Below are 13670 nucleotides of genomic sequence, written 5' to 3' on the forward strand. Positions count from 1 at the left end.
TTTTTATATTCATTATATCTACTAGAACCCTATTCGGACATATTTCTGTAAGTTACAGGTCTACAATTTAAAAAAAAAAATTTCATGAAAACCTGTAACACTTTTGGTACAGAAATCTAGACCTCAGTGTAACGCCCAGGTGGTTAAAGAAGGTTGTTTAAAAATAAAAACAACAAAAAGGTTTCCTAGTAATGTTTAAGACTAAATATGTTGTGGATACCTCCCTAGACACCACCAACACAACCAGGTGAAGGTCTCTAGTAATATTTGTTGTTTTTTTCTTTTAAAGTCGGAAATTTACATGGCACTTGTGGTGTCAAGCTGTTTCATGCTTCAAAAAAACTGTACAAGACTAGGCAGAGATCCCCTTTAAAATGCCATAGACTCTAATATTGGTTCAGTCACTGAGCCTGACCATCCTTGGGTAATCCTTGGGTAATGCGTAAAATACAGTAAATGTGACTGAAATTCTTTTACTCTGCAGACTAAATACTTTTTTCCTTCACTTTCCTCTCCAATTTAAAGAAAAGCACATGGTATTTCATGCTTTGTAATATTCAAAAAAGAAATTAGCCTGATTTTATATAAAGAGGCACACACAGTAAGTAGGTCCCAGATCTCTTCACAGACTAATAGCTCTGCTTTAACAAATTACCTGCTGTCTTATCAATATGTAAACACAAATGTGTTTACACTAAACTAATAAGCTGTAAGCTTTTAAGATTATTGTATTTTTAACTTAAAGCAATATATTTAAATATTGCTATTTACCTGTCATTTGAAGTGGCTGCATTGGTTTTCTTTTTTTTTCCAAATGTATTTTCACCTTTTGATTTTGCCACACCTCTTCTATTTCCCATACAGGCTGGAATAGTTTAAGTGAGGAATTCAGCCAGTTTTTTTTTTTTTTTTTTTTTTTTTATACTTGTTAACAAAGTACTGCAATTTGTATATTTATCAGTCTATAAGGATGAGTTAGTTTTACACACTGTGTTGAGTGACACAGAACCAATGAAGGGATTAGATCAAGGTCCGATTCTATATCAGATTTTTTTCTTGGAAGATTCCCACAAGGGAAAATTTGAGTGAATGTCAGATTACCTGTTTTATAAATAGAGCTCTATGTGTTTGAAAGTACTTAATTTGCAGCTGTTTGTCAGATCATAAGTATCTTACTTTACTTTCAGCAACTGAACCACCCAAATGTCATTAAATATTATGCTTCATTCATTGAGGACAATGAACTGAATATAGTCTTGGAACTGGCAGATGCTGGGGACCTTTCTAGGATGATAAAGGTATGTGGGCAATAAATTGACTTCAATATGAAAAGGGTCCTTCACATCTTTATTCAGGTAAATGTGTTTTTTTTTTTTTTTTTTTTTTTTATACAGGTTTCTGCAACGCATAATGCTTGAAATGAATATTTATTATTTAAATAAAGTGGCATAATAGACTCATTTCACAAAGCTAGCATGCCTGAATAGGAGATCTTTGTTTTCAAGAAAGTTCCATTTTTTTTTACCCAAATTTGTTAGGCCTTGAATGTTGAACTTGAGCCTGATCTTGAAACTTGATCTTGAGCTACAATTTTTTTCCATGTAATTTATAATTGCCTTGTTGCCACCCGTGTCTGCATCTTTGTTGTATTTAGCATAAAAGTCTTGAATACAAAAGTCATTGTTGGGTGCTCAGTTGGTAGCCTGTGTTTGGACAGCTGGAATTTTTATCCTGTGTCTGCTATAGCCATCTATTTTTGAAGATAATTTAGCCAAATGGTGAGCTGGCTGATGCTACGGTCAGAAATATGTATGATTGGATAACAAATCATCATATCGTCATATTCGGATATTCTTGCAGCACGTGTGGTTTCGTTAAAACATTTATTCTGTCAATCAGTAAAACCCTACTAAGTCAACATCACAATCACTTACCAAGGATTAAATTTGTCTAGTCAATAAATATAGTCCTGAGTTACCCGTCAAAGAGCGTTCTTTTCCTGTTTTGGAGTCACACCAGGAAGTTAGGGAAAATGTATTCAGTATGTCGGGATTGCCACAGGGACAGGTGTTCTTAGTGAAAGATTTACAATGTTCTCCATCTCTGACGGATAAACCTACCATTTTGCCTTTATCATCACTTTCTGTCTTTATGACCATGGTAAAAAGGGCAAGTCTCCCTAAAGAATAAAAAAGGGCATATTTAAATTTTCCTAAACACAACTACTCCTATGTAGACTTGTTGAGCAGTGGTTGAAAGCGGTTTGTCTGTCTGACCAGTTTTGTTAGATTACTACCAAGTTTATTTTACTCCCTATAAAATTCTGGTGCCTGTTGGACTGGTGTTGGTAATATTTACATACAGTGTACAAGTGACAGAAAAATCAAGGTGAAATTCTGAATGTGGAGGTTATATCCCCTGTTGTATTTTTTTCTGTGGCACCAATGGGTATATTTTACCATTTGTGTGTCATCCAACGTTGTGGGTGCATTTTCCAAAGTTGTTTAGTGGCAGCAATGGAGGAGATCAGGTTTGCTTTAAAAACACATTTTCTGATGGCGTGCTGCTTATAAGATGCACTGAAAGGTGAAATGTGTTTAAATTTCCAAGCATGCTTTGTCCTGAGAAGTGATGGATGATTACATTATGCTCATTGATTGTTGGTGGCTTTCATTGAGGTTCAATCTAATCTCATGAACATTAATGCTTTAAAACCTGTTTTTTTATGATCTGATTTTGCTGATAGCGGTTTTTTTTTGTTTATCTGGTGCAAGCTGTTATTGTATATTGGGAGTTGATCAATGGGCTTTTATTGCCTCATTAAAGGAATAATATGTAAAAACAAGAGTCTAATGAAAAAAAGTTGTTTGTCACTGTTGACCAAAGCATATACTGGAGGTTAGAACTGGTGCTATGTTTATTAATCTAGAGAAAACGCTAAACAGCAGTGGTTTACACATCAAGAAATATATTATTAACAGTGTTAAACCCAGGCATTTTTATAAGCTGTGTGGGAAAATATTGTAGGTGGGTGGCAGCCCTTGTATTGTGACCCAACTCATCAGTAACCAGACAAAAACAGCCGGGTGGTTACTGAAAATCGCTGGCTGGTGCACCAAATAAAAAGGGCTGGGGAAAACACTGCATAATGTAGTACATTCTTATTACAATAGATTCCTGTAGTGAACATGGTAATACTTTGGGACGCAGTGTTGCTCTACAGTCCTGTTTTGGAAGCAAGTAACATTTTTGTTTACATTATCTACATTGATGCAGTGTAATATACTTAGTCCTCTCCATTTTTGTAAGTACCTCCCCGAATTGGAATCAGTGTGGTTCTGAATTCTGTATGCATGAAGAATGTAAAAGTGTATGTTGTCCCAATGTAAAATATAGTCCTAATGTATAAGAAAAAAAAAACTGCAAATACTGTATATAACTGGACCCCCCTCAAATTCCTATATAGTATACAAAATTACTTTTATTTTAGTAAGACATTTTTTTTTCCTCCTCCCTGTGTTACCCAAAGAGAATTGTTTCCACCACAACCTGACTATGCCTAGCACTCCATATGTACTCATAAACACTAATTTTATAATCAGCCAGTTTCTTAAATCAATGTACGCCTTTGTGGTTCCTAGTTAGAGAGAACCTGTTGGGATATCTATTACTCGGCACACCAAAGACTATGAATTAGTAATATGGCTTGTTTTTGTTCAGCTCCTAGAGACATTGCAGTTTCAAAGAAAGGCATTTCTCTTCCTGTAATGATAGAGAGGATCCTTTCTCTAAAATGCCAAGGTTTGGAAGGTGTCTACCATAGATGTGTGCCAGATGAACGCATTATGACAGGTTCCCTTTAAATTGGGAACCACCTCCATATGTGTTGATTTGTGTAACTTGCTGATTGTGAAATGAAGGTAAAATTATGTTTTCATATGTTAACAAGCTGATCTCCATTTCATTGACATCAAACATTCTCTGATGTGTAAATCCAGATAGGAAAATCAGACAGGTTCTATGCCCATGATGAATAGACTTAAGTCTGTGTTTATGCATAATTCTACTGCTGTGTAATGAAATATTTGCCTATGACACTGTGTTTTCAAGCTACAGTTTAATTTTGGTATTCATTTCCCATATGTGAGAAATACCATTGTAACATGTAGTTAACCCATTTGTAAAGTTACCTTTTCCACTTTTCCTAACACTTGACATTTTTATGCACGAATATGCTGTCTTCCAAATATTTTGTTATTAGGCTTTGTTCACACCAGATGTGCCTTTTTGAACTATCCACATTCATATTTTGTCTGTTGGAATGGGCCTCTTCACAGACTTCAGTTATTAACTGTGTAGGTTATTTTATTAGCAAGATCATGAACATTCAAATCACCTACTATAATAGTGTACAGGTATAGAATGATTATTTAAATACAGAATTCCTCAATGTACCTTAAGTCTCACTATTTTATTTCCTTTATAGCGTTGTTTTATCCTCGGCACAAATTGCTTTTTCTGTCATTCTCAACAGACAACAATTGCAATTTTTTTGTTAACTGACTATAAAGCCGTGTAAATTCCTGTTGCTGAAAACTTTCTTGGTGATATCCAGCGACAGTAGCACTTGAGCACTGTACACACAGCACTGTTCAGCCCTATGGAAAAGGGAGCAGAATGGATGAAAGGGAGACCCCCTCCTGCGATGTCCTCCATAGGAAATGACAGCAGATGTCCCCACTAATTCAGTGTTCCTTAAATGACATTGTGGGACCGCTGTACACACTATACTTTAATCCAAGATAAATGATTGTATTTGTCACAGGTAATAATTTACCATATGTAAATAATATGGTCGACGAGCGACCAACGTTCGTAATGAAAGTGACGGGGAGAGAACGCAGCGTGGTGCCGCTCAGTCGTTGTCCCCTCTGCATAGACCAGAAAAGCGCTGTATGTACAGCCCTCGTTCATGCATCATACTGTTGTTTGTCATTGGAAAGAAATGTGAAAGAACATTTCCAACGACAATTATTGCACGTGTTTACCCAGCTTTAGTTGCCTGTGTTGCCAGTAGTCCAAGTTTGGTTCTTTTATATTTTTATTTGCCTTGCAGTGGTCACAGATAGTTACTTTTATTTTACTGTCCATTAAATGAGACACACACACAGTAAATATTTTACTATGCAAGGATTCATAGGATTGTCAGTCCTGTGGATCATGTATCTGCGACACAATATACAACAGCACAGATAGTGAACCTATTCTGGTTTAGTTTTACAACTTCCTGTTCTACCTCTCCTCCCACTTGCTCACTTGATAATCATCATCATAACATTGCTGATTCATAAACTATTCATATTCTCAACATTGTGTTTATTTTCTTAGTTTTCTATATCAGGAACTTTGCCATGTTTTACAGTAACTGATTTTCTGTACCTGTTTGCATTCTTTTAGCATTTTAAAAAACAGAAGCGGCTGATCCCTGAAAGAACGGTTTGGAAATACTTTGTCCAGCTGTGCAGTGCCTTGGAACACATGCATTCCCGCCGTGTCATGCATAGAGGCAAGTACTAAACTTTTTTGGTTCATCTAGCCCAAAATACCTTACACAGAAGTTTATTTAGCATTTCTGTCTAATCATATCAAAAAGGTAATTTTTATAATAAAAAAATGTTATAATAAACAGACATGCAATAAAGGCAACTTCACAGTTTTTGATATTTACTCTTTGGGACTCTGATTTGAGGGGGTTAGTGTTCGGTTTGACATTGGCTATCCAATGCAGTGTGCCAAAAGTCACAAATGTATGTTATGTGGTGTGACTGGTGTGTGTGTTTCTTTTTTGTGTTTGTCTTCAACCTAACCCAACTAAATTGACAAATACCCGTTTATTAAGACTCCCACAGGTTTTGCCAAAGTGCTTTTTTAGGTACAAAACTGCTACTGTCTCTTTCACCTGTCAGTGTCTTGCATTCTACCCTCCAGTATTTGCAATTACGAATCTTTAGGTTACTGCTTGATGGTAGCTTTCATAGTAAATTGAATACCGGGAGGAAAAACTTTCTGAAAGCAGAGACCCTGCTGGAAATGTTGGAATTGTTTCTATCGTGATATTTGCAATGCTGTTTAGCAAATCCAAAATAGGAGTTAAAAATGGCTTACAGCGAAAGGGTTATTATCAAGGAGCAGTTTCCCTGCTTTTAATGAAACGTTTAAAATATAACTAGAAGCAGTTAAAATTAAATTGCAAGATATATTTATTAACAAGAAGCTGATTACAATTGTGATGGAAAAATGTGAAGGCTTTCATAGTGGGTGGCAGCCCTAGATTGATTTAACTTTTCCGGGAACTTTAGAGATTTCTTTGTTTAGGGTTCCAAGCCTGGGCTAGTTGCTCTTAGTGGAGGCATTTGGTGGATGCTGCACAGGGGTTAATTATTCAGGTATACTCCCCTTTCCCCTCTTCCTATCTCGAATGTATGTGAGTATATATGTGCATGTGTTAGGTACACGTGGATGTCTTGGGGTTTATCTGCATTCGATTCTTTGGGTCGATGTATACATCCTATGGTTACAATATTGGGCAGTTCTGCTACTTATTTTTTGCTTTGGGTTGTTACTGGGGCTTTTGTATGTACCAACCTTGTTATACTTTCCCTTGTTCAGTTCATTGTATGTTTTGCTTGTAAATGAAATTGAGGCAAACTTATGTTGAAAATGATATGGCCTTTTATACCACAACAACCCCCCCCCCCCCCCCCCCCAACTAAGAATAAAGGTTATGGGAGCTTATATTCACAATCCTGTGCCAATGATTTGGATTCTGTAACTTTTCCTTCACTAGGGATAGTTGATTTGCAATGTAATGGGTGGGCACCCAAGTTTAAAAACTTGGCATTCCATGGCCACTGCAAACAGATCAGATATAATCATGAAAGGCCTCAAAGCTGCTGTTCTAGTTCTCTTCCAGCACAGCTGTTGTCTTGGAGGGGTAAAGGCAGTAGAAACATGTATTTGTTACTGAAAATGTAATTCACTGTCTTAGCTGGCATTTGGAAAGTGTTCCTATTCAAGTCTGTCAAAGCTGTTCAGAGGAGAATTGACCATGCAATGCTACAAAAAGCTTTTTTAAAACCAGAATCTAACACGCACACATGCTTTCTGTACACATACTCCTTGATCTACATAATCCCCATTAGTTCCTATGGCCTCATGAAACAAGTGTATGCATGCCTTTCCTGTACCAGCTCTTGTACTGTTCACATAGCCATGTCCTCACTGCATGAATCACTTTTTGTCATCTTTAAACTCACTGATGGATAAAAAGATGCAAATTGGAGGAACCCAGATTGGAACTATAGTGGGGATGGGACAGTATTGTCAACCCTATTGGTGATTGTTGTTTTCAACATTATGTTGGGGTATACATAAGTTTGTGCTGGATACTTGGTTGGCAGAAGATTTGTTCTGTCCACTTCCCACTGTTTTAGTCTTCTAGCTTAGCAACCAATATTGCTTCCATTGACTACACTGAACTCATACCCTGTGCACAAAAGCTTGTGAATATTTACCACAGTTTTTCTCTGCAAACAAGAATTGAAATACAACTCATTGTTTTTAGTGATGGTGGAGCTAAACTGAGGGACTAACTGGTATAAGAATTTGCAATTTTGAAGCATGTGAAATTGCATATGTCTATTTTTACTGTTACCTAGAAAAAAAACATTTGGTGCATTACTTTCTGAACATCCCTCAGAGAATTGAAATTACATAATTTACCAGATATTTTAATACTCCAGTTGATTTATTAAAACAACTTACAGATATACAGATTACAGTATGGTAGGCTAAACTAAGAGTTGTGTGTATGTCAATGTGATTTATTCCTGTTAGATAAGTTGCTTGGTATTAGAATAGGGACATTTCTTCAACACATGGGAAATCCAGGTGAATTAGGAGTCGTTTTGTCAATTTTGTCCACCAGTGCATAATTAGAAGATATTACATACATTTTTTTAATGTTGCATCCTTGTTTAGTAAGTTGTTTTTTTCTGTTGCATTTGTTTTAATTTTTGCAGTCATCCTGATTGTATTTTGTTGAATTTTAAATGTACTTTTCTTCGCTCTAGATATAAAGCCAGCCAATGTGTTTATAACAGCCACAGGCGTGGTGAAGCTGGGGGATTTAGGCTTGGGCCGCTTCTTCAGCTCCAAAACCACAGCTGCACATTCTTTAGGTAAGCTGTCCTGAGAGGCACGGGTACTGAGTGGGTGTTTTACTGCCCAGTCTGATGCCATGTGTCAGCTGTGAAACCCACAGCCCCCTCCGGAAAGCCCTATTACCCTGTGTCGAGGCACACTATTAATTTCACGTAGCTTTCAGGAGTTTCCTGTTATGATGACCTCTGACCTTGGAACTGACTTTAAAAGAACCCGCTGCCACCATAACCACCGATTATTTATTTTATGGTTGCGTTGTTAAGATTTAAAGAGGAGAAAGAAATTCAGAGGCTAGCCTATGAAGGAAAGACATTTTACCAGCAGTATAATGAATAAAGAATTACAAGGGCATCATAAAAAGAAACCCATTTATTTTGTCCCAAAATACACAACCTTTTCCAATCAGGGAAGTTTTTTTCTTCTTCTACCTGTTCTATTATGCCTGTATGTTTCTGAACGAGGAAATGCTAGAACATGGGATTGTTTTTTTATAGGAAAGGTTATTACCATAATATAAGTTATTTAAATGGAGCATGGGACAAAGTGATTGCTTCATAGATAAACTCCATAGCCTCTTCCCAGGTAACCTTACAAGAACATGCTGCTGCAAAATGTGATTTTTTTAATACTCTTAGGTTTAATACCATTTTACATGTATGCTCAGATAAAAGGGAGAGTGCAAAGTTGACCAGGATTGGAAAAGTAATTTAAACCTTAAATAAACATAAACAAGGGGATAAACTTTGTTCATTTGCTGCAATCATAACATATCTGTTATTTGGGTAAAAAAAGCTCTAGTTATACACAAAGATTAAAGTGGTACTTTACTGTGGTACTAAAGTGGCGCTAAAAAAAGTCTTGAAACACATTATTTATAATAATAAGCAATTGCAAAATTGCAATTTATTGTTTTTTAATGCTAGTCTGAGTATAGTGTTATGGGATATATCCTATGATGCTACTGCAGGCTACTATAAAAAATTGATGTCTTTATGTTTGCTGCTGTGCAAAGTTGCAAACACAGGCATTTCAAGGAGTTCTCGATACTAAGCTATTTAGAGGACAGCAATATAGTAGTTGGGACGAAGTAGTAATTTCAAGGGTACTATACCACTAAGGATGGCAAACATGACAATTTCCAGGTACAGCGAAACCTGATCCAAGGAAATGGGAAGAGAGAGAAACCTAAAGACACTAATGATGCTAAATTGGAAAATTATAGATAACTAAAAAACAAAGATTTTATTTACCTGCACATTTATAACTCTGCTACCTTGATAACATGTCATTTGGTTCTTCTTTCTGTGGTCTTTAATATTTGAATGGCGCAGTACTCCTATTTACTTTGGCCACAAATGTGCTAGTTTGAAGTGATAATTCGCTTATAAATGAATTTATAACAGAAGGCAAGTTGTTTTGCTGTTATGAAAGAGTTTGTACAGTTCGATAATGTTACCCTTAAGTAAGAGCAAATAAACATTTTAATAGCTTGAAAGCTATGCTTCATTTGCTTTTATATGCATGTTTAAAGCTATTATATAAGTTAATGAATAAAAAGAAAAAAATTGCCCTATTAAGGTCTGATAAATAAAGTGGTTTATCCCGACAAGACTTCCTATTAGAAACCTATGCTGACCTAAATTTCCTACACATCCAGTCATTCTATTTTCTGCACAGTAAGGTATTCCAAATGGTATGCTTTAAAGGTGCTACATTTAAGGAAACGCTGGTCGTTCCTTATTAGAAGATCACTCAACTAATATGTAATTCATTTATGGACAAGTCTGACTAAATGTCTCATGCCACAAAATATTTCACAGTTGTGTGAACCAGTTGTGGAATTGCTTATTGGAATCAATAGCTGAAATATTGGCAGTGGTCTCGGGGTGGATGGAAGCCAGGTCGTGAGGTTGCAGCAAGTTTTCTTTAGTTGAAATATATGATAAATGTGCTTTTACTTAACCACCTTTACTTTGCTCAGTGTTTTTGTTTTTTCTTGTCTATAGTTGGTACCCCCTATTACATGTCACCGGAAAGGATACATGAAAACGGATACAACTTCAAATCTGATATTTGGTCATTAGGATGTCTTTTGTATGAGGTAATTGTTTTTATTATCTGTTATGCAGAACAGTGATCTTCTGTATTGACCGGTTTCTAAGTTTGGCTTTTTGGGAAATTTGTCAAGAGCTGTATTCTGAAGAGGTGCTATCTTATTTGGAAACTTTTAAAATGTAATATTGTGGCGAAAGTAAAAAAATCTTTTTTTTTTTCCTTGTAAAAAAAAAAAAAGTGCCCTTTCTAACATTAAACCATATATACAGCCTGGTAGCTGTCTATCTGTAGTGTGTAATCATCTAAGCTGCTTCTGTCTGTAAATGTGAGTATACAGACATTTGGAAGGAGATTTTGGTAATGTAATTTTGTGCTTTATTCATTTTGTGAATTCCAGTGTCCAACCTTATCTGCAGAATGTCTGGTTAAAAGAATAGAGGTACAGTCTAAAGATTGAATGTATCCCAGTGTTACACTGTTGCTTAACACATAGTGTGACAATTGTCAGTGCAAGATATATAAACCTACTGTGGTGAAGGGCATGGGCACAATAGATGCTTCATGATGATTTAAATCAGCATAACCTGTACAAGAGTTGGAAAGCTGCATGTACCCTGCAGGCCTGATCATAGTATGGTTTTGTGCATTTAACACAACTGGCATGAACACCAATTTAGAGTTTGCCACCTTAAAAGTGGGGAATGTCATAGGCCACAAAGAAATTCCTTGGTGTGTGTTTCACACCCTGATTAGCACTTATACAAAAGTGGCAGACACAATTTGTCTTTTACCACTTTAAAAAAGCTGATTAAAAGCTAAAGAAATGACAATTGGTTATTTCATTCTTGAGGGTGAAGCTTATAATATCCAGTTTAAGTAACTAAGGTATAGCACTCCTTCACTGATTACTACGGCAGTTTTTTTCCCAGGCCACACTTCCACCTTAAGCTTCAAAAATGCCGGATTCTGCCAAAAGAAGCTGACTGTTTGAGTTTCAAAGATGTTTTATGTCACTTATAAAGCTATACAGCTATCACACATCTAAAGGCTGCTTGATAAAAGGTAGCTTGTTGGCTTGAAGTTAGCTAGGAAGGAACAGGTAGCTGCCAGCCTCAGTGACATAAGAGCCAGAACACAGTCCAAGATGTCCAAGACAGGTAATTTGTGGAGTAGGCAGGCTGGTACTGAGTGCTGCTATTCACATGCAGAATAAATTCATTATCATTACATCTGTTGCTAAGAGAGATTGATGGGGAGAAAGCAGTCAAGCATCAGGTAGATGTTATGTGCAAAGGTTTACTTTGCATCTGTGGCTAAGTGGTGAAGAGTCAGTGTTGAGAGGCAATTATTACCCTCAATCCCACAACTGGAAAAGAACCTGATCGTATTGCCTGAAAAGACATGACAGCCCGGAGTTTGCTGTGTCCTGAGCTTGGGTGCATCTGCATGTTGCAGATTGTCAGCAAGAAGAGAACTCCTGAATGTAGTTCTGGGCCTATTGAGGAAGGGGAAGGCAGCACAGGATCAAGTTAATGATGCTCACCACCAGTGTGGGGATGGTATTGCTGCACTGGAACCTAGTGTAAGGTGCATTATTGCAGCCATTGACACTAATGCAGGGATATTTATAAATCTTAATATATATTTATGCATTACCTGTAGTGTCAGATTTGGTGGATATTTGTTTATTGACTCCAGGTACTTAATATTAAGCACAGATGTTCCTGAACATAAAACTATTTTATAAGTTTCCACCAAACAAAAGAAAAAAATGCTTTAATCCCATGACACAGTTGGGGGCTTTACTTTTCACAAAGTAATAGCTGTGGTGTCAAACAAATTTTTGCTGTCATCTGGGCAGATATATAGTTTGTGATGATGTTTTACTCTTTAGCTACTACTTTGCATATTAGCATCTTGCTTAATTTATGGGGAAGTTACGTTAAAGTAGTTCCTCATAGTAGTAATGATTTCTAAAGTGAATTATTATGCAACAGATTTCTGCCTATTGGTCTGTGGTATTTAGGCTTTATAAGACATTGTTTCCAATGTGGTAGTAGATGTGTTCCACACAAGGAAGTGTTCTACTCCTCAGCCTGCAATAGTGACAGACCTAGAATAGCATTATATACTTGTGTAAAAGCTAATATAAAGTCCAATTTGTTGTAAGTGTAGCTGGTCATACCGAATGTAGCTTCTTCAAACAAGGCGTCTTGATTGTTCATTAATTGACCTATGTGCCAGAGTGCCTTAGCATTTAAGCCCTACTTTAATCTTCATTAATTGCCCGTGCTTGCATTAGAGCTTTATGGTGGTTGGGTGATTGTTTTCCTTAGCTTACAAAATTTTATTTTAATCCTTGATCCTTTTATTTCATGTTTAATAATGCAAGACTTCCACTGCACAAAAAAGGGTCACAATTTGCAAAATGCACTCAGGAAAATTGTGATACACATTCAAATATGATAAAAAGATATTGCATTTTTAATTTTATGCAAGGATGGAATAATGAGGATCAAGGATGGCAACTGCAAATGGATGTTACAGTTAAATTGAACCCCATAATAATGCTTTTAATTGATACTCAAAAAGGGTAAATTCAATTAATATGAAGAAGCTTCACTTTCAGTACACAGACCTTAACATGCAAAAATAGGTATTACATGCTATTTTTTTCTCTTTGTCTTATTGTTAAGCTCAGCAACTGGATTTCTGACAAGGTTGTAAGTTGGTGGCTTTTCAACACAGCATGCAGAGAGAAAGCAAAAGAGAGGGAGAAAGACTGCCACCAGCCTTAAAGACAGACAGTGGGATCCTGTCCTTCCAAGACACCCCAGGAATACTAATCAGGCCGCGAGGTCAGGGGAGCAAGTCAATCATTCCCCAAGATCGGCTCAGTGTGCAAGATCAAATTAGCCTGAAAAATTCAGCTGCCGAGAGGAGGAAAAAAAGAGGGGGGTGAGGAGGGAGGGTGGGGAGAGATGGAGGGAGAGAGCAGCTGTCAGAGAGAAGTCGGGAAGATACACTAATGAAGCAGATGAATAGTGCATAAAGCTTCAAAATAAAAACAGGACAGTTGACATTTTTCATCTGTCAAAGCAGGAGATGCATGAAAATATACTAGTCGCGGTTGGCTCCTCCGGGGGACGTTCTTCGTGTTATTTTATTATTTTTTTTCCCATTCCCACCTACAACGTGTGACATTAACCTGTTCACTGACAGAAGCACCCTGCAAGGCACTTGGCAGTAGGGTTGTAGAATAGGAGAAAAAAAACGGCAAAGCGCTAAGGTTTAACATGTATACATAATAGAGCTTTGCATAATATTTTGCTGCTTTGCCTAATGTGGCAACGTAAATAAACCTTAAAAAAAGGGGATGGTGCTGTAACATT

At 36.7% G+C, this 13670-nt stretch overlaps 1 protein-coding gene across 2 annotated transcripts in view; it reads left to right on the top strand.

Annotated features, from left to right (window-relative positions):
• The window catches only part of NEK7 (NIMA related kinase 7), a 49988-nt gene that overhangs the window by 27813 nt on the left and 8505 nt on the right, over positions 1–13670 (top strand). For both annotated transcript variants that reach the window (XM_072420057.1, XM_072420058.1), the window contains 4 exons: positions 1188–1298; positions 5458–5566; positions 8133–8240; positions 10230–10324. In XM_072420057.1, coding sequence (XP_072276158.1) covers positions 1188–1298; positions 5458–5566; positions 8133–8240; positions 10230–10324 — 423 coding nt within the window. The remainder of the gene's footprint in view (positions 1–1187; positions 1299–5457; positions 5567–8132; positions 8241–10229; positions 10325–13670) is intronic.

The sequence above is a fragment of the Pyxicephalus adspersus genome, chromosome 8, assembly GCF_032062135.1.
Source record: "Pyxicephalus adspersus chromosome 8, UCB_Pads_2.0, whole genome shotgun sequence".
Taxonomy (NCBI): domain Eukaryota; kingdom Metazoa; phylum Chordata; class Amphibia; order Anura; family Pyxicephalidae; genus Pyxicephalus; species Pyxicephalus adspersus.